This window comes from Sminthopsis crassicaudata, chromosome 2 (assembly GCF_048593235.1).
Source record: "Sminthopsis crassicaudata isolate SCR6 chromosome 2, ASM4859323v1, whole genome shotgun sequence".
Lineage (NCBI taxonomy): Eukaryota > Metazoa > Chordata > Mammalia > Dasyuromorphia > Dasyuridae > Sminthopsis > Sminthopsis crassicaudata.
The window spans coordinates 264,686,486-264,707,014 of NC_133618.1; the positions used below are offsets into that span (position 1 = coordinate 264,686,486).

General features: G+C 35.1%; 1 protein-coding gene across 1 annotated transcript in view; it reads right to left on the bottom strand.

Annotated features, from left to right (window-relative positions):
- Positions 1-307: 307 nt before the first annotated feature.
- DPH6 (diphthamine biosynthesis 6) overlaps positions 308-20,529 on the bottom strand; it is a 454,085-nt gene continuing 433,863 nt past the window's right edge. The window contains exon 15 of the mRNA XM_074289213.1: positions 308-914. Within this exon, the coding sequence (XP_074145314.1) occupies positions 799-914 (116 nt within the window). The 3' untranslated portion in view covers positions 308-798. The remainder of the gene's footprint in view (positions 915-20,529) is intronic.

Sequence of the window (20,529 nt, forward strand, 5' to 3'; positions counted from 1 at the left end):
ATAAAGACTTCTGTGTCCTGCCTAGACCTTTCTGCACAAAGAAAAAACTGATCTCAAAGCCGACACATGCACGGTATCAGATGTGGTGGCTGGACAAGTAAGGATCATGCTCATAGATGTGTTAATGATATTTGCTTTGAACTGCAATGCCAGTGGACTGGATGAACCAATCCTTCTTCAAGTTTCAATCAGTGTGACTGAAGATGCTGGCGCCCCTCCAGCTCCAGCAGGAGGTAAGAGTTACGTGTCAGGGTGAATGGGCTGGCAGGAAATCTTTGAGAACTAAGAAAAACATAGGTGCACGCTTTGGTAGGAAAGTTTATTTGCAGTTCCATAGCTTAATAAAAGGGCTGTGAATGAAGTGTTAAAACTTCTCGCCTAGCTTTGCACTTGTCAATTCAGAGATGTCTGGACATTTCAGGAGACTACAGAATAAATGTAAATGAAAGCAACAATGAAAGGTTTCAGCACTTTGATCAATGCTGCGGCCAATTGTCCTCCTCCAAATGACAGATAGTGAATCATGCTTTCCACTTTTCTACTGAGAGGTGCTGGGCTAGAGGTGCAGATCCTTGTTAGATCTGGCCTATATGCTGACTTATTTTGTTAACTACTTTGTTACAAGGGAAGAGTCTATTTGATAAGAGAGGAAGTACTCATTGGGAAGTGACAGCAGTTTTCAAAAAAAGTAACAATAAAACAACAATGAAGAAATTAAAAGGACAGTCAGAATACAATTAATACAAATATTTTTTTCCTCCAGGAAACCATAGCAGTTCTTGCTTTCTGAGCCATGGACTAAGCACTGAGCCAGCATGAGATGTGGATAATTTCTCTTTTGGGTAAATCAGTCACAGGTACCAGAACCAGCGCAGGAACGGCATCCATCTGTTCTTCCAGCAATGCCTGGAGTCCTAAAATGTGAATGAAAAGGACTTATGAATGCTTCCCAACTTTATATGTTTTTCATTTGTCATTATAAGACAGGTTAGTTTTGGGGAAAAGGTCCATTGTACCTTACAAACATCTGAAAATATTTAACAAAACATAATGCTTAGTCCTGCTATAATATAGCTTGTGCAAAATGCCTCAAAAATCAGTTGTACCAGAACCAGTAACTTTTGCCTCAAAGCAACATCACTTTAAGGAGAAATTATTTTAAAAGTATTCTCATTTTCTATCCCACATTGTTTCCTTTGTCTCCCAATTTTCTTGTTTCTTTCCCCAGCTATATAATGCTAACAAATCTAACAATTAAAATATCTGTGCTTAGAGAAGAAAAGGCAAGATCAGTGTTGTTCAGAACTATATTCTATCACCATCAAATCCTGTGATGATTAAATATCATAAGAAACAATGGCTACTTATTTGCTCCAATGAGGGAGCCCACAAAGTCTGCATGTTTTAGCCCAAGTGATAAAATACCATAAAGAAAAAATTTTTTTGATATCACTTAATTTATAAGGACAACAAAAACTTCTTTCACAGTAGAATTTCCTCTATAAATTAGGAAACTCTTTTTGAAATTCAAAACTGTGACAAAGTTGCCATACTTGACTAATGACCTTTGGTTATAATTGGATAACTGAATTTTAAATTGTCAAGAAAATGGAACTGACACTCAGAAACTTTGCCAAGAGTATAATTCTATGATATGCATTTGACAATCTGAAAAAGACCATTGCTTTAAAAATGAACCTGATATTGAGTTATCTATAGGCAAAGAAAACACTGAATATTCTTTCTCAAAGTGACCTCCCCCTTCACCTCCCTTCCATACATATGTGATTCAGATTTGACAATTCTTGCTGAATTTGTGACACATTTATTTTAAGTTGTCTTTAAGGCAATGTTTTCTAAGAGTATGTATGAAATTTATATTTATACAGATTCTTATAACTATCCTTACTGGGGGAATACAATTTAAGAATACAAATACAAATACCTACAATATGAAAGTCTTTAAAATGTAAATTTCTTTGTTTAAGAGATGGTTGATGCAAGTAGATGATCTAAATGGAACATGTTTGTAATTTATAGGAATTAGAATATATGTGGCTGTATAGATTAAGAAAACAAAATCATTTCTGAGTATTCCACATGGAAAACTGTTGACATTAGAGGTGAATATTGACAGAAGTGGGTCTGAGATCAATATCCAACCTCCAGGGTCAAAGGACTTCAATGTTTGGTGCAAAAAACAACTTAGTTTAGGTATTACAGTGGTTCAGGAGAGTAATGACTATTAAGGGTCAGACAAGGTTTTCCATTATAAACTCTGATTTGGGGGGGGGGCCTTCATAGTTTCCAAATCTCTAAAGGAACCAGATAGTGTGAGTTAGGCAAGAAGCTGGCTTGGAAACAAAGCAAAAGGCATTAAAATCCAAGTTTAAAAATTAATGGTTTCAGCTGGTGCCTTTTTCCTCTTCTTCAGATTCAAAACCCATCAATCCATCCCATTTTCATAGAGCTTTTAAAGTAAATCTCTCAAATCCTCAACCAATAACAAAATCTGGAAAAATTCTGGGGAGATAAGGGAGCACAGATGGAAAGTCCTGAAAACAAAGTAAATCTCTTTTGAGTTTTTTAATGTCTTGAAAGCTTTACTTTTGAAAATTATCTAGCACATGTACCTTAGTCATAAATTATAAAGACCATTCTTTTGGGCCCTGTGACATTAATAGAATGGTGTCTATCCAACCAAAAAAGGCTCAATGTGATACCGGAAATATTCAGGACATTTTGCCACTCGTTTTGGAAAGGACAATTGTACCACCTGTAAATGATGGTTCTTTAGAAATATTTTTTTATGTTGGCCCAGCAAAGGAATTACTTATTTTTTTTGGGTGGGGGGGCAATTTGAAATTTTTAAGCAAATGAGAAGAAGTAGTGCTCAAATAATTGACTTGGAAATATTCTCTGCTGGGTACATTTTAAATTAGAATTGGATAAAATGATAACAAATATGTAGTGCACAGAGATACATATTGCCAGGCCTAGATTTTAGCTGTGATTAATTTATTATTCTTCAAAAAAGTAATTAAGTAGAGCTAATAGTAATTATAAAAACAGCCCCAATTTATGAAGAATGGAATATCAGTGGGAAGTGGAGTGGGAAAGTTATAAATGAACATAGGATAATGCAGATGAAGAAATAGCTCAAGGCCATCCAACTACACTTTAGGGATAGAAATTCTATAGGCAAAACTTTTGATTTTCCAAGTACTTATCAAGAAGTCTCCTGACCTCTCTGCTTGGTTTTAGGATGTAATGATACATTCAAACAACAGAAGAAGGCATTGATCAGGGAGGGAAGAAGTGAGGCACTTTCAGTTTCCATTACATTAAACAAAACACTCATTAGTGCCTGGCATTTTTCCCAAGCAGATGTAATCTGGGTGCCCGATGAGGGTTAACTATGAAATTAGGAAGTCCAGGAAGACATTCTTGACATCATCTAGGGACAGCTAAAAGATAGGTAAAGTTACATTGGGAATAAGAAGACTAGAGTTACTGGAAATAAAAATATGTAAGAAATCAACCACAAACTAGCAAAACATCTAGTTTTACGTTTAGAAGAGATTATATGTGTAAAAAAATAAATAATAAAAATAAAATAAAAAAATTAGAATGGATTATATGTGTATGGTGCTAGAATATGACAATGTGGCCCAGTTTAGTAAAATAAAGAATATTCTTGAGCATAGTTTTGGAACCTCAGGCAAAACAAACCAAAACAAAACATTCTCCCCTTCCTCTCCCCTCCACTCCCATGATTTCCTGCTTGAATGTTCATCCTTATGAAGACAAAGATTATGTCTTTTTAGACATGTGGTTGCGAGGGTCAATCTAACTGAAAGCAAATTGTTGTGTTGCTGATAGAGTAGACTAGGTATGATTGTAATTACAACAATCGAAACAAACTAATTTGGAGAGGAAATCTGGGATAGTGTAAGTAAGGAATACAGTGGAGGGCAGTGCCAGAAATAGGAGGATCACTGTTTTGGAGCAGTTGATATTGAAGAAATCTTTTGCTTAACTGGCAAAATGAGCTAACATTAAAAATTATCCACTTTGCCTAATTTCTTATATAAGAAATTTTTTTCATGCTTGCACTTGTTATTTTAATAAGATGTTCGTCTTTTCATTTTGGCTACCAACCCAATCTATCAGGAGGAAGTCCTAGGGATAAACTGTGAAGTAAGTAAGTAAGTACTCTCCTTTTTTCTCTGTAGGGATACTCTCCTGATAAAGATTCTTATAAGGACTTTCCATTCAACAGAATCAGTAAGGAGAAAGAATGTATGCTTAATAACGTGAAATATGAAAAGCTCTTTGAGGTTGCAACAATACTATTTCACTTTTTAACTCAAAGATGCCATTCGATCAGTACTTAACACAGATCTGAAAATCCCAGAGCTAATAAAGCTTCCTGGAGACAGCAGGATGGATCTGACAAGCAGCATGAAGTAGAAAGCCTCATAGGGGATAAGGTTCCTAACAGTGAACTAAGAGTTCCAGTCCCCAAAGGGGTGCCCCTGGTGTGCAGAGCACTTAACCCTTCGACCAGTACCAACATGACTATTCACAAATTATTGATGTCCCTAAATCCCTGGCAGATTGCAGACAGTTTGTGTATCCCTTGAAGCCCCAGCATATGGCCACTAATGGGATGGATTAAAAAAATTACATATACACATTCAGCCTTTGCCACATAAATGTAAAGCCACTGCAATAGTAGAAGGTGATTGAACTGGACTGAACACTGTTAAATACATGATTAGCCTCTTGTTATGGATTATTTCCATTGATCTATATCTGGTTTCTGAGTACAGTTTAATTAAAGCTGTCTGGAACAAGACTGTTCCTTAAATGATCAGCCTTGCAATGAAATGGTGAAACATGAGAAGAAGGCTTGAGGCTTTTCTTAAAGCATCGAGGACTGTCTGTGGTTAACAACAGTAGCAGGGAAGATATTCATTGTAGAAAATTAGCTGGTTATACTGCTGGCTATTAGCCTTCTCTGCCAGATAAATCAATGCTTTCCTCCATTTCATCCTGGGATATTAGAAATTGATTTAGGCCAATGTTCGGCCCTAAGGATGAAATCTAGATTTCATATGAGTTCTTATGGCCCAGAATCAACAAAGAACACATCAATGGGTATTAGTTCTTTGTCTGGAAAAAGACATGGACAAAATATATCCATTCTTTCTTAAGACAAATTTAATCACAAGGTAGGCACCTTATCTGCCTAACTGTTTTTTACAGCCTCTAGTCCAGCAGCATGGCAGGTGAGCATTTGATAAATGTTTCCTCAGTTACTTAACAATAAACAATTAAGCCTCTACTAGATGAGCTAATGGCCAACCAAAGTGCAAAACAGGCCCAAGACATGACCCCTGCACATGAGAAATTTTCAATTTTCATGAGCTGGATCTTGACAAACAAACAGACTGCTTACTTTTTTAGCAGCATGATATATATATATATATTTATTATGATTAAACTTTAAATGTGATGTGAAGAAGGGATGTGAAGACATATAACACCTCATATTCCTTTCCATCAGGAGGAATAAATGATCTACTGAATTCATAATAGAATAATAATAATACTTATACTTGCATAGCATTTTTTCCCCTTTTTTCTGAGGCTGGGGTTAAGTGACTTGCCCAGGGTCATACAGCTAGGAAGTGTTAAGTGTTTGAGACTAGATTTGAACTCAGGTTCTCCAGAATTCAAGGCTGGTGCTCTATCCACTGCGCCACCTAGCTGCCCCTGCATAGCATTTTTTTAAATTTTCCATATATTTTTATATACAATCTCCACATCAGAGCCTAAAAAATATCCGTGTGACATTAGTTATACAATTATTTGCCCCATTTTACAGATGAGAAAATGGAGATTCAGATAAGATAACTACGCAAGTTCTAATATTAACTCTAGGAAATAATGCTGAAGAGATTTCCAAAGTAGGTTTTTTTTTTCAACAATGTGAAAAAGTTTAGTCACTGTACCTGAAAAAAATAAGGATAAGTCTAAATGCAAATAGTTGTGAAAAAATAGAACAAAGAGAGAGCACAAAGGGTAGAGGATGGGTTTTGGAGCCAAAAAGGACCAAGATGGAGTTCTGCTTCTGAAATAACTAGCTGTGGGACCCTAGCTTTGTGTTCTCATTGTTGTCTCTCTAGTTTCATGACCGTAATTCTAGTTCAGATCCTCATGACCTCTTACCTGGACTATGGTAACAATCTCTTAATTGGCTTCCCTGTTTCAGGGCATTCCCTATTCTGATCTAACCTTCACACTGCCCAAAGTACAAACCTGACCATGTCACTCTCCCAGTCAATAAATTACACATGCTCTTGAATCCCCTTAGGAGCAAATCTAAGTTTCTTTGGCTTTAAAAACCTTCAGAACTAGGACCCAGTCTGTTTTTCTGGCCTAATTTTATCTACCTTACTAATAAGTACTAGTCAAAATGGCCTTTTGGACATTCTTCATTCACAGGATTCCATTTTCTATTTCTATGCTTTTGCAGTGTTTTTCTCCAAGCTTGGAAGGCAATACTCCCTCCTCCCTATCTCTTATCTTACATATAGGTCATATAGTCGGTCAGTAAATATTTATTTTGTCTATCTGTCAGATTCTGTGCTAAGTGCTAAGGTAAAAGCCAATCACTAATCACAAGAAGCCCACAATCTAATGGGGAAGACAATAATATTCTCTATTTTTATACACATAAGTAGAAAAATTATAAACTATGTGAATGGGAAACAATTAAAAAGGAAGACATGAATTAAGGAAATGGCAAAGGTTTCCTGTAGACTACAGGTATAAAATATATTGCCTTAGGGCCACATACAGTTCATAACACTCCTAAGTGGGGCCGGAACCAGATTTAAAATATAACTGGGAAATATTTAACCAAAAAAATTGAAATATAGTATAATGCAAATAATATTATATTTTACAGCCTGCAAGGATCCTTCTAGGATGATTAGTAACTTCTGGTTTTTATTTATTTATTTTTTGATACTACTGTTTAGAAGATGGGATTTCACCTGGGACTTAAGGAAAGCTAGGGAAGGTAGGTAGAGAACAAGAGGGAGAGCTTTTCAGGTCTATTTTGTTCCTTTAACAGCAAGAAGGCCAGTCTCATTACACTAGATCTAAGAGTCCAGGATGGGAAGGAAGGTGCAAGAAAACTGGAGAAGTAGACTCTGAAGATTTTGCATTTGATGCAAGAGGTGATGGGGAGTCAGTGCATTCAGTGAGTGGTACATCAGGAACAGAGAACAGCGACTGGGATCTGTGATTTCACTGGCATAGGGAATTCTTAGATGAGAAACTTCTACATTCTCTATAATTTAAAGTCTTAAGAAAATTGTGTGCGTGTGTATGTGTGTGTGTATATGTGCGTGTGTGTAGAGCTCCTGTTTCTCAGGCTGGTTTTCCATTCACTATGCTTCTGTCTCTTATCTAGCACATAGTAAGTGCCTTATAAATGCTTAATTGAAGTCATTTAACAAGTCTACACAAGATGGGTTATGGGAAGGGAGAAGGGAATGAGGCAAGAAAGACCAAAGTCAAAGGAACCAGCTGAAGGATTCGCAACAATGTAAGCAGAAGGTGATTATGACACGCATTGGGTTTGAACCCAAGAGATCCTCTGAGGGAGAAAGTGATAGGATGTGGGAACTAACTTTACAAGAGTGCAGAGAACATGGTATCCTGCCTGGAAAGATGACTCTAAGCTTAGAAAGAATGGTGGTCCTAACAGGAAAAGAAGAGGCTTTGGAGGTTGGAAATAGGGGTGGGAATTTGGGGAGAATGATGCACTCCATCTTGTTCATGTTTGGTTTGAGATGGTGAAATGCTATTTAAATGGGTATGTTGCAGGCAGTTGCCAATGCAAACGCAGAATGTAGCTGAGAGTTCAGGTCTAGAGATGTAGATTTAGGAGGCACTGATGGTTGAAACTGCAAGTGGATGAGCTTTCTGAGAGCGTGTCTATGACATTGGTATTGTTCCTTTTAAGGGCTGTTTCTGTTCTGCATTACAATGATGCAGGCTAGCTGGTAAAATTGCCAGTGGGTTGGTTTATTCTAAGGCTCCACTTTGGGTTAAACAGGGAGATCATCTTCTGCAGTTTCCAAATTATCAATTCACTTTCAACTCAATCTGTTTTATTTTTATGAACTGAGTTAAGAGCCTGTTCCAGAAACATTTTTATAAGAGTAGTTAATACTGTCCTAAACAAAGTTAAGACTATTTTATAATCATGTTCACTTTTATAATTCAAGGTTTAAGAGATATTTCTTCTTCAATGAATTTCTATTACATCTCTTTCCAAGTATTTATACTCCAAACTTCCCAGATAATCCATAAACTCTGATATAAGGATGCTGTTTTATCAGGCTATTCAATGTTGTGTCATGGAAGGAAATGTGTGATGTTTGAAGAGATAAATGATCAGCTTTTTTTTTAGTTCCTCTGCATATTTGCTATATTTATGGATTTTTCTTTAGCTCTACAAAAATCCTGCTGCACAGCTAAACATAAATTAGATTTACATAGCATATAAATCTTATTTAACAAGGACTCTACCCTTTCACCTACTGCCCTACATGTGACTAGTATAATGATACAATTTTTGAGACTAAAATGCTCAAATTCTGCTGAAAATATGTATTAATGAATGCAAGTATGCCAGAATAGTCTACTGAATATTCAAGGAAGTTAACTAACATTAGTTTAAGGCAGGGGGAATGGGCTGAACTTGTCACCTTTTGACCACAAAGAGAGCAACCTGGCTGAGAGGTGAAATGTTTGTGCAGCGCTCAAATGTGATAAAATGCAGACCTTTTGAAACTGCCTCATATATTGCATCTCTCTGTGACCTCAACCCTCACTCTTTAGAATATTTTTTTTTCCTTCAGGGTTAAATGGTTAGAGAGTTTCTTTATTGGCTATGTTTGGAGTCTCTCCTGAAAAGGGGCTTTTAATAAGACTAAATTGTGATGAATTATGAAGCAAGGTTTCTGACTACATTCTGAGATGAATCAGCTAAAGTTAGACAACATTTATATTGTCCAGTCCACTGCCATACATTTCACTACAACAAATTTGCCTTTTTTTTTTCACCTCTGTGACTCTGTTTCAGACTTTTTCTGGGGCACCTGTTCAATGAGATGAGACTGGCTGGTTTTACTTAATCCATTGGTGGTTAATAGAATTTTTCTATCTTCTTTTTAAAAAAAATGGTCCATAAGGAAATTAAGCTAGAAGAGTTGAAAGTAACACATGGATTCATGGGTAGGTATGTTGAAGTCCTAGATAATCCTCCTGTGTAGAAAGTACACTATCAATTCAACTCTGGTTCACTGATTCATCCACTTTGCTTCTCAGCAGCTCTCCACCAGGAGAGGCCTCCTGTAGCCAACACATTTGCAGATGATACAACTACAGGGACATCTTCCCACTATTCTAATAATGATTTTCATTGTGGTTTGAAAATAACTCTAGTTTTCTTCTTTGTTTAAACAGCTGTGGTGGATAAGAATAAAAGGAATTGTATGCTTTTGTATTTCTTTTATGATCAGTTTAGACATTGCCATAATAGCTGAAGGATTTTTATTTAAGAATAAATCATTTTAGATCCTTTAGAACCATACAGTATAGGAGGAAGAAAACAGAATATCCCACCATCTTAAACCATAAGACAAATTAAGATCAGATAATTTTCCCTATAAATTTCCAACCCAAAGTTTCTTCTACGTCTCCTCCTCCCCTAATACTTTAAGTCAGAACTTCATCTTTATATATAAATTATATGTGTGTGTGTGTGTGTGTGTGTGTGTGTGTGTGTGTGTATATATATACGTATACATAGAATATATATGGTATGATAGAGAGTGGTATAGTGGAAATAGTGTTTGCTATGAATTTAAATGATAAGGGTTCAAACCACAGCTCTGCCACTCAATATTTATTATTTTAGACAAATCACTTAACCATTTAGCCTGTTTCTTCCCCTGTACAATTAAGATGTTGGAATAAATTATTTATAATATGTTTATGATAATATTGGTGTATGTGTATATCTTTACACAAATTTCTCATGCACAAATTTCGTGAAATAATTCTTGTAAGTAATGAATTTGTTGGGAAAAAAAAAGTCAGTTGAAGAAATACTCAGCCTTTTTGTTATCATTCCCATTAGATTAAGTTTCTTTAGGCTGGGACTAGATGAATTTTTACATTCACATTCTCAGATATCTGGCCCAGTGTCTTCTATAAAGTAGAAGCTTTACAAATATTGAATTCATTTATTAAAAACATTAAGGACCTAAAAAAGTTTGCATGACACAGAACTTATAGGGGAAAGAATGACTTAAGAGTTAAATTAGTTGACTTTGAATCCTGGATCTTTTCTTTGTTAGGTGTATAATCTTGGACAACTGCCTTTACTTCCCTGGACCTGTTTTCTCATCTGCAAAATGAAGAATGTCTGAAGTCTTTTTCAACTTTGATTGAGTTTTGCTTTTTTTTTCCCCCCCCTGAGGCTGGGGTTAAGTGACTTGCCCAGGGTCACACACAGCCAGGTGTTAAATGTCTGAGGCCAACTTTGAACTCTGGTCCTCCTGATTTTAGGGCTGGTGCTCTATCCACTGCGCCACCTAGCTACCTCTTGAGTTCTGTTTTTTAAAGGTAATAGATGTTTTTTTCTAAAGACAAAAGAAACTTCACTAAAGTTATTAAATTCATAAATTTTTTTTTTGTAGATGATTTCTATTTTGTCAGTATTTATCAGATTTCTTCCATAGGTCATTTTTAGATATGGCACTTACTTCATCAGTACTTAAAAAATAATTTCTAGATGGTTGATGTGAAACATATGAGAATTCTTAGTATCGATGTAATTTCATATAATTATCCTTTGCATTGGCTATTCTCTGTACTCTCTCTGAGTTGCTAAAGAATTTATACTTGGAAAAGACCTCAGAGATTTAGCCCCATCATTTTTACAGATAAAATAACTGAAGCCTAAAGAGTTGTAGCATCTAATATAAGGTCATATGGAATGAATCCATGTCTTCCAATTTCAAATCTGGTATACTTGGCCCTGTATCCTATTGCCTCTCTTTACTAATAGTCTTTGTTATTTAGATTATATACATATATAATTTAGCTTTTGGAAAGCAGCCACAGTTGTTAAATTCTTTTGCTTCTAATTATACCCAGAATATCACTATCTATATGGCATTTCCATTTAAACTTTCATAAGCTATTATGCTTCCTTTCTTTGGTGTCAGTATGAATTCTTCATTCTCTTAAAATATGGAAGCACTTCTTTTGCTCACATTTATAGCTGTTTTCTTTTGGTTTGTCATCCAGGAATTTTCCTTGGTAGATATTTTTATTTTGTTCAATTAATATCTGCTTTTTTTTTTTTTTTTTTTAAAGTTACATCAATGTTACCATATCATCATGATTCCCTTCAGAACTTTCCTTCTGGATAATTATGTAACAAGTATAAAACATACTTTTGTTGTTTTGTTGTACCCATTTCTTCATGACCCCATTTTGGATTTTCTTGCCAAAGATATCAGAGTGGTTTGTCATTTCATTCTCCAGCTTATTTTACAGATGAGGAAACTGAGGTATACAGGATCTTACCCAGGGTTACACAACTAGTAAATATCAGAGGCCAGATTTTAACTCAGGAAGATGGAGCTTTCTGACTTCAGATGGAGCATTTTGCTTTGCCATTTGTCAGCCCAGTAAAAGATAATGGGTAACATAAATTCACACATACACATGTATAGTTGATGTTATCATACCTTTTGGTTAGATAAAAAGGTAAATTCTCTAATGGAAAGCAAAATAGATAATTGAAGTAATTAGGTCAATTAGATAAAAATGACAAATAGAAAAAAACAAAACAAAACCTAACAAGCCAACAACTTCTTTATAAATGGCCAATGTCATCATTTCAAACCTCTGCTTTGGCCAGTTAGAAGGTGGTCAAAGAGCTGACTAGGAAGACACATCAAAAAGAAATATTTTCCATCCAAGGAATGCATATGTAACTGAGTTTCCTATATTATACTCATCACTGAAGTACTTGGGTGTAAATTTCAAACCATACATATATTTCCTACAATCCTGAATGCAGCCATTTTAGGGAGGAAAGAATATAACAAATTCTACAAGGCAGAGTGGGTCATGGAATAAAGGAGCACTGAAAGCAAAGAAGATTTAGACTTCTTGAGCAATCCAGTGCTTGTGCTCAGCAGCCTAATGTGTGACCTCCCACAGAATCATCTGTACTTTGAAACTATTTTGAGGCAGACAAGTGAAATACAGAAAACTCTAAAATTAAGGGTAAAAAACTTCGGGCAGAGCTCCATTTTAGCACACCTAACAAGAGACCTGTTCTTGACTTAGGGGAAGACTTATTTTAGCATTTTATTGAGGGGGCAAGAAATAGAGTTTGTAGGTAACTGAATACATCCACATGCACATCCACACATCCATATTTGTGTGTGTGTGTGTGTATGATTTAAAAAATATGTATTTAATATATATTTAAATAAAATCAGAGCACAACTTCTTCAACTTCCTGTCTTCACTACCACCACCCTCTCCCCTGCCTAACTTGTTCCCTTAGGGTGGTAGGTCAGAAACACAATCTCCCCTCAATAAAACCCTAAAAATTAAGCCAAAAATAAGCTTTATTTTGGGAAAAAAATCATACAATCTCAATAGTTACCTCTCATGCTTTGTTTTGCTTTGAGAAAATATAGTCAGAGTTATTATGGTCTTGTCTAATAATGCATTATATTATTTATATGTCACTACTAAATGATAATATAGCACTAGTCTTGATGCCTAGAAGAGTAGTGTTCAAGTTGGCTGTGTGATTGTAGGCAAATCATTTAACTTTTGAGTTTTCTGGGTAATTCTCTAAAACTAGAAGTAGCAGAGAAAGTGCTAATCTGAATTAGGAGAGGGAGCTTCCTCACCCAGTGCTTCCTTATTTCATCAGAATCACAGGTCTGATTCCTATCTCTAATGTGGAGATAATATGCATTACATTCACACTTTTTGAAATTCCCGTAAGAGACCTCTTAATCTTAAAACTCTGAACTTTCCTTTTGTTATTATGCTCAATTCTGCTAAACAGGTAAGATGGCACTACCTCAACTGCACTCTCTGCGCCCCCCCCCCCAACACTGGCCAGTTCTACATAATTAGTAAATAAATAATAAGAATGCTGCCTACACAGGGTCTCATTCCAAAGGCAGGCTTGAAGATTTACAATATGCGAAACCAGGCAAAAACTCTGTGGTAATCAGCACAATACATTTTACACTCCATCATAATCAGTTTTTCTGCCTTCATGTCGATAAAACTTTCCCCCCTTTTTACAGTGGTTTACAACTTAAATAATTTAATACAACAGTTGTTATATTTTTATTGCAAGCTTATAAAACTGGTACCATAAGTCTTTCTCCTGCAATATATTACCAAAAAGTGACACAAGAGAAGGGGAACGGATGATTACTAAAACTGTAATTCAATCTTCCAAGTTCTGGAGATGTCATAAAAACTGCTCCTGCTTCACTTGCATATGGCAGATACCATCAGGAACCCTCAAATGAACGATTTCTTGGCATTCAATCTCTCCTTAGGCATTATTTTGAACACAATAAAAACAAAGGAAGGACTTCATACTTCAAATACAATTGTGATTCAATCCCAATAGCTCTTCTTTAAAAAAAGGGGAGGGTTGTTTTTTTGAGGTTTCACCTCAGAATTAATTTTGATGCCGATGTCTCTTAGGCTGAATCAAGTGCCTTTATTTTTATTTAAACCAAAATGCAGAAAATGGAAACTAGAAAAAAAAAAGCAACAGAAAAAGAGACATTTAAGCCAACATTATGGACAAAAAAAATTCAACCTGGGAAAATATTTCAGCACCCTACATCTAATAATAGGTAGGAATAATAATAATGATATCTAGCATAGTGGTGTGTATGTGTCTGACACTATACTAAATGTTTTACAAATATTATCTCATGTAATTCTTACAATAACCCTGTGAGATAGGCATTATTTAATTATTCCATTTTATAACTGAGGATACGTGACTTAACTAGAGTTACACAGCAAGTAAGTGTCTAAGGCTGCATTTGAACTCATATCTGACTCCAGATCCAGGGCTCTCTCTAACCCAACTTAATAAACAATCATTCAATTGAATATAGTGACAGTTTAGACAGAAGAAGTGAGGGTGCTGGTAACAGTACTAGGATAAATGTCCACTATTCATGGCTTCATTGGCTATTATTCGAGGGCTGCTCTTCATGGTATGGTTTATGTTTGACATGGGGCAGAGTATTCCTTTCAGTATAGTCCAAATGTGCCCATGAATGGAAAGGCTCATTTATTCACAGAATAGTCTCTGAAAGCAGGGCTATGTTAACAAAAGAAGAGGTTAACCTTCTTAGATGAAAAATCAATTTTTAAAATTCATTTATTCATATTCAGTAGATTTAGTCAAATTTACAACAATCTCACTCCAAAATAGATTCCCAGTGACCTGAACATCCTCTTTGTGCTGCTTTCAATCGATTCACTAATGACATTTAGCATTAAGTTTAAGGTCTATTACTCGTCTATTAAAACTGTCACTTCACTCTGTAATATAAAATTATTTATATTAATATAAAATAGAAATATAAAATTCAATGTCAATAATCCCAGGGTGAGATCAAATTAGTTTTTTTTGAAGAGCGGTAGAGGGGTTGAACTTTTGTGCTGAGGTTGCTGAGGGGACCAACATATTGTGTTGGAAAGTGAAATTTCCTATTTCCGTCCTCAGCTTGAGAGAGTCCAGACATCTCTAAATGAGTTTCTGCAGACCAGCTCCCAGCCACATCAACTCTCACTTAGATTCAGCAAACTCCATTGGGGGTGAAAGGTTACAGAGCCTGGGTGAATGGCTTTTAATTCTCACCACAACAGAGGCTGCTAATCACACAACATTAGGATGAATTATGGTGATTATGGTGTGCCCTACAGACAGAGATTAAACAATAACAATCCTATAACCACAGCTGTGATGATAGGGGTGAAAAGGCTAGGTTTTGAAAGGTCCTGTAGTAATGGGTTTGATTTGGATTCTGAAAACCTTTTCTGAAAAGATCTTTGTACTGCCTTACGGAGGCTTTTACCCATTCTAGAGGCAGACTGACCAAAACCTGTTGTAACAATTTCCACTGATAGGAAGTCACTTACACAATTAACTACAGCAGGCCCTTATTAGATAATGGGGTAAAGATTTTATTCCAAAGTGGCTATATCCTTCAGAGCAATGAATAGCCATTTGCAGGGATTAATTGTGCATTGTAAACATAACACACATTTCTATTTGTCAAGAGGAATAATTTGGATTCTGGGCACTGAGGATACAGAACTTTCACCATCTTGTTTATTTGCTCTTTGGGGTTCAGGTCAGTAGTTGGTATCATGTTGTCCTCCCACATTTTTCAGGATAAGAAAGACTTGGTAGAACCTTCAATTGCTACAATGCTCTGTAGACTAATATTTATTTTACTTTTATTTTTTACATCAAGGGGAATGATATGTCTGAGGTCAAAAGTCTCTGGTCAGTCCACAAACATTTATTAAAAGGCCAAAGACTGTGGGAGGTTGGGGGTTTTGAGAAAGGTAAAAGACAGTTTTAAGGATCTCACAATCCAATGAGAAAGTCTCTTCATTTCCTATATGAAAATAATTATTTATAAATGAGATATAGAAAGAATAAATTAGAAATAATCAATAGAAAGAAAACATTAGGGATAAGCAGGAAACTGAAGAAAATAACCCATCTTCATTTCTAAGGTGGATGTAGATCTCAGACTTTTTTTGGAAATTCCTTACTAAACTCAACTTGTGTGAGACAGACTAAGACTATGCAGAAGGAAAGAAAGCTCATGGAAAACTCCAGAATTTTAGCATATTTATAGACCAAAGGTAGCTGTTCAAATTGTACTTAGAAGCCAAAAAGTAGTCCAAGACAGCATAAAAGAGCTGATGTATATATACTCTGTGCAAATAACGCCATAAAATAAATGTCTCTTATAGTCCAACTGAGGCTTCCAGGTCATTTTTCTCTCTTACAATATGATGTAGTAACCCAATGTAGAGGTAATAGAGGTGATAAAAATACATGGCAAGCGCTGAATCACAAAGAGAATAGGGTCCAAGATTTAGAGCTGGAAGGGACCTTTGGGGTCATGTAGCCAAGCCACTTCATTTTACAGATGAGGGAATTGAAGTCTAGATAGGTTAATGGTCTTCTCTAAAGTCAGGTAGCCAATAAATAAATGGCAAAGTCAAGATCTGAACACAGGTCCTTTGCCTCCATATTCAGCATATCTACCACACGGGATCATCTATCTCATCAGTCTGCTTGCTGTTTAAAAATGCCAAAAAACAACTACTATTTGAAAATCTTAAAGTGCTTCTAAAATCTGGTCTTTGTTTCTATCAATTATAAGTGGAAATATTGTTTCAGTTAGTCCTTGGTGATGGGCTGTCTGTATTCACTGATATGACAGCTAGGTTTTGTTTTTTTTGTTGTTGTTTTTTTGTTTTTTGGGGGGTTTTTTTGGGTGTTGGCTCAGTGAGGAAGGTAGGCTAAATAAAAGATAGGTAATGGAAAACAGAACATTGTTTTTTCCTGTTGCTATAGCAATGGTTACTTGGAACTTGAGTAAATATTCAAGGAGAGAGCTAGTTTTATCCAACAATCACAGTTTAGTTCCATTAACATGAGAATTAAGAAGTAGATTGTTCTGAGCTGGGGAAAAATGGGAGTTCTAATTTAAAAAATATTCTTATGAAACAAGCTGAAACATTTAGCTCTGTGATTATTGGCTCTTTGTGGGACTATAACTACAGGAATCAATATGCTGTACTGGGTCTGTAAATGTGTCTATTAATAAGTTAATAAAACCATGATCTCCACATAGTCTTTCCATCAAACTTTCCACAAAAAAAAAATACTAAATGTAGTAGGACAGGGAAGATCTGCTCCATTTGCTCTGCAATGATAATCTTTTACAAAAGAGGATTTTTATTATTAATTCTTTGCCTTCTGGGGATATTATAATTTCCTAGAATGTAAAAATGCCTTAAGCACAGCAATTTGCTGAGCTAGACTGAATCTCAAAATGTTTCAAATGAGCTGATAAACAACTGCATAATTAGCCATTATTAGATCAAGACTGTACAGTCTTGAGAGCCAGATGAACAAACCAATGGATAGGCAAATTGTGGATATTGTGGAAGCCTGTGTTATATTTTGACATGCTTCATGACTTTTCTTCTGAAGAATTAAAAACCACACTTCATATTTTTTCCTTAGAAATGTAGATTATTCTATCAACCAAATCCTTAGAGTCTTAATCATTAAACACATACTTCCATGTATGAATAATGAGGAGTTTGTGGGATGAATATAACTCATGCTCCCAAAATGAATAAACTGTAAGATTTTTCTTTTCAATTAAAATTGCCTTGAACCCATTGCTTGCAAATGGGTAATGCTAATTCATCCCCCTTTGAATTCTGGTTCAGGTCCACTGTACTGATTACGAAAACAAAGCGTTTCTCATGTTTATGTAGGAAAATAAAATCTATACATACATACATATATTACATACATACATAGAATAAACCACCCAAAGAAATGACTTATTCAGGCTACTAAAATCCAGCTCAAATTGTATCAGTCTTACAGTTAAATCTCCCTTTCTTCTCATTTTTCAGGGAGTTGACAAGATCATAAAATTTGACTCTGGGCTGGAATTTGTCACGCACTGTTTAAGCTTGGGAGTATTTAAATTTTTTTTTTAAATTAAAATCAGCTCAGTATTTTTGGAGGTTCAAATAAAAGAAAAGAGAAGTTTTCTGGTTGAAAAACTTTCTGAGCTGGTTTAACTTAAAACAAAATTCAGTTTTGAAACTGGAGGCATATCTATGAAAAGAACAAAAAACATGACAACTGCCATGAAGATCTCTAAAAATGGGATAGTTAACCATTGATCTTGAATGGTTTAGATGTTCTCCTCCCAGGGTTCTTATGAAAATCAAATGAGATACTTGTGAACAGCTTAGGTATACTGCCTGGCATATAGTAGGTGTTTAAAAAATGTCTGCCTTCTTTCCTAATAAATATTTGTTGATTGATTGATGGATAAATCTGGATAAAGCAAAGATTTGCAGATGAATTAAAACAATTTTTCCTGAAAATGATTCTACTAGCTTATAACATTTTTACCTTCTTCCCTCTTTCCAGTGTGGGTGATGCTATAATCTTATGCCAACAAACATTAATTGTTTTAGTACTATTGCTGAGGTTATAATTTTGCTTTATATTAAAATCATTACTTTCCCCAATCCTGATCTTTTTAATTCAAGCTATTTCCTTTATATTCTGGGTCCATGCCAATTTGCATGGCAGGATATATATATAGTATATTGCTTCAAATAGGTCTTTCTGGAAAACTGATGTGAATTTTGCTTAAATATCTGAATGGTACTTGAAACAGGCCATTTGTGCTTTCAAATAATAATAGTAATGATTATAATAATAATGATACTGATTTTATATAGCCCTCCAAAGTTTTCATTGTGTTTGATACATATTTTTTCATTTAATACTTATAATAAACCTGTGTAAGAGAGCTTTCTGGTATTTTTACTCCTACTTTATAGATGAGAAACGGCATTCCATAGGAGAAAAAAGTACTGAGTTTCAATCTCACCCCTGTCACTTAACCTTTTGTGGACTCAGGCAATTCTCTAGGATTTATTTGCTCAGTAAGAGGTAATTAGAATCTTCTTTTATAGATGAGAAAACTGGTACTCAGGGAGGTTGTGACTTGTCCACTTGAAACTCAAGACCTTTTGCCAAATGTAATGTTTTGCCATGTCTATATTTGAACCTTTGTCTCTCCTAAATCTGAATTCAGTATTCTTTCTATTGCACTATGCCTGGAAAGATGGGAGGCCTAAGTCAGCATTGTAACTTTTGGAATTTATCGAAAGTCTTAATCCGGTTTTCAAAAAATCTGATTTAGACAATACATAAGAAGCATTTTGGTTCCCTCTGTCTCTGAGTATTTTATAAGAAATTTAATCTGTATGTTTTGGATTCTTTTGTACTAAACTCATCAAAATATTTTGTGAATACTCTTTGAAGTCCACCATACTCTTAGGAGGATTTTCTTAATGAGCCTTCTAAAAATCTTTTCTTTCCCCCTCTCAGAAAGAGGAAATCGCATTTGGTTCAGAATAAGCCAATTCAAACACCAAAGGCCTAAGTTAATTTAAGGGTCTGAACCTGATAAGTTCATATGAATTCTAACCTTGGCAAAACATAGTCACATCCTTAGAATGCAGGATATCATATCCAATTTGATAAATACGAACACAATATGTAATGCCATATGAATGTTCAGAGTTAAATAAATATTATAACTATCAGGGTCATTTCTGGCCTTCAGTTTATAGCATAAATAAAATAAGTTAAGAAGGTGTCACTAAATTTTAATTCCCTTATGTCCCTCCATTTTCATGACTCTAACACCATCCTATTGAAGCAAACCACAGTATTGCTTTTAATGAGGTGCACACAATATAGCTTGTCTGACATTTCAGTATTACACTATCTTTCATGGCAAAAAAAATCTATTAAAATTATGTATTTAATGTATATGGAATAAAGAATAGGGCTGGTTTTTAGATCAGCAAGTGTATTTAGATTGGCTAACCAGATACTAAACATTGTTATTAAAAAGTAATAACAACAAAAAACTTCAAAAAGGTTATTATTCAAGAGAAAAGAAATCACTCATTAAAAACAGTTATTTCTTTACAAGTAGGGTAAATAAATCTCATTCTGAGCTCCTAAGTCATAAGCAAATAGAAATGTTCATTAGAGTCTTTTATTTTTCAACTGTGGAAGGAAATAGGCAAAAACATCTATTAAGCTCAGAAAAATGTAAGCTTAAATTCTGATGTGCAAAACCCACAGAAGATAATTCTTCTGGGTTTCTGCCACCAAAATGAAGTTAATGATCAAGAACCAGAGCGCATGAATCACCAAGAAAAATCAATGGACAACTTCCCGAGAGGGAATAATGAGAGTGGCTGCAGAGGTCTTGGACTGGAAACAAAAGAAACAGTTAAAGGTATCTGAACCAGTAAAATCAGGGTTGTTAGAGGATGAGCTTCAATTACTCTTTTTTTTTTTTCTCTTTTTCTCTTTTCTTAACATTTCTCATCTTTTTGGGAGGGTCATTATCTAGAATATTTATCTTTAAAATGGTGTTTGTACTAGTTATTTCACATAAATATTCCTTTAAAAGATAATTTACTTGGAATTTGAAGTCATAAGGCCTGAGTTCAGATTGTCATGCTGCCATGTACTACTTGTGTAACCTG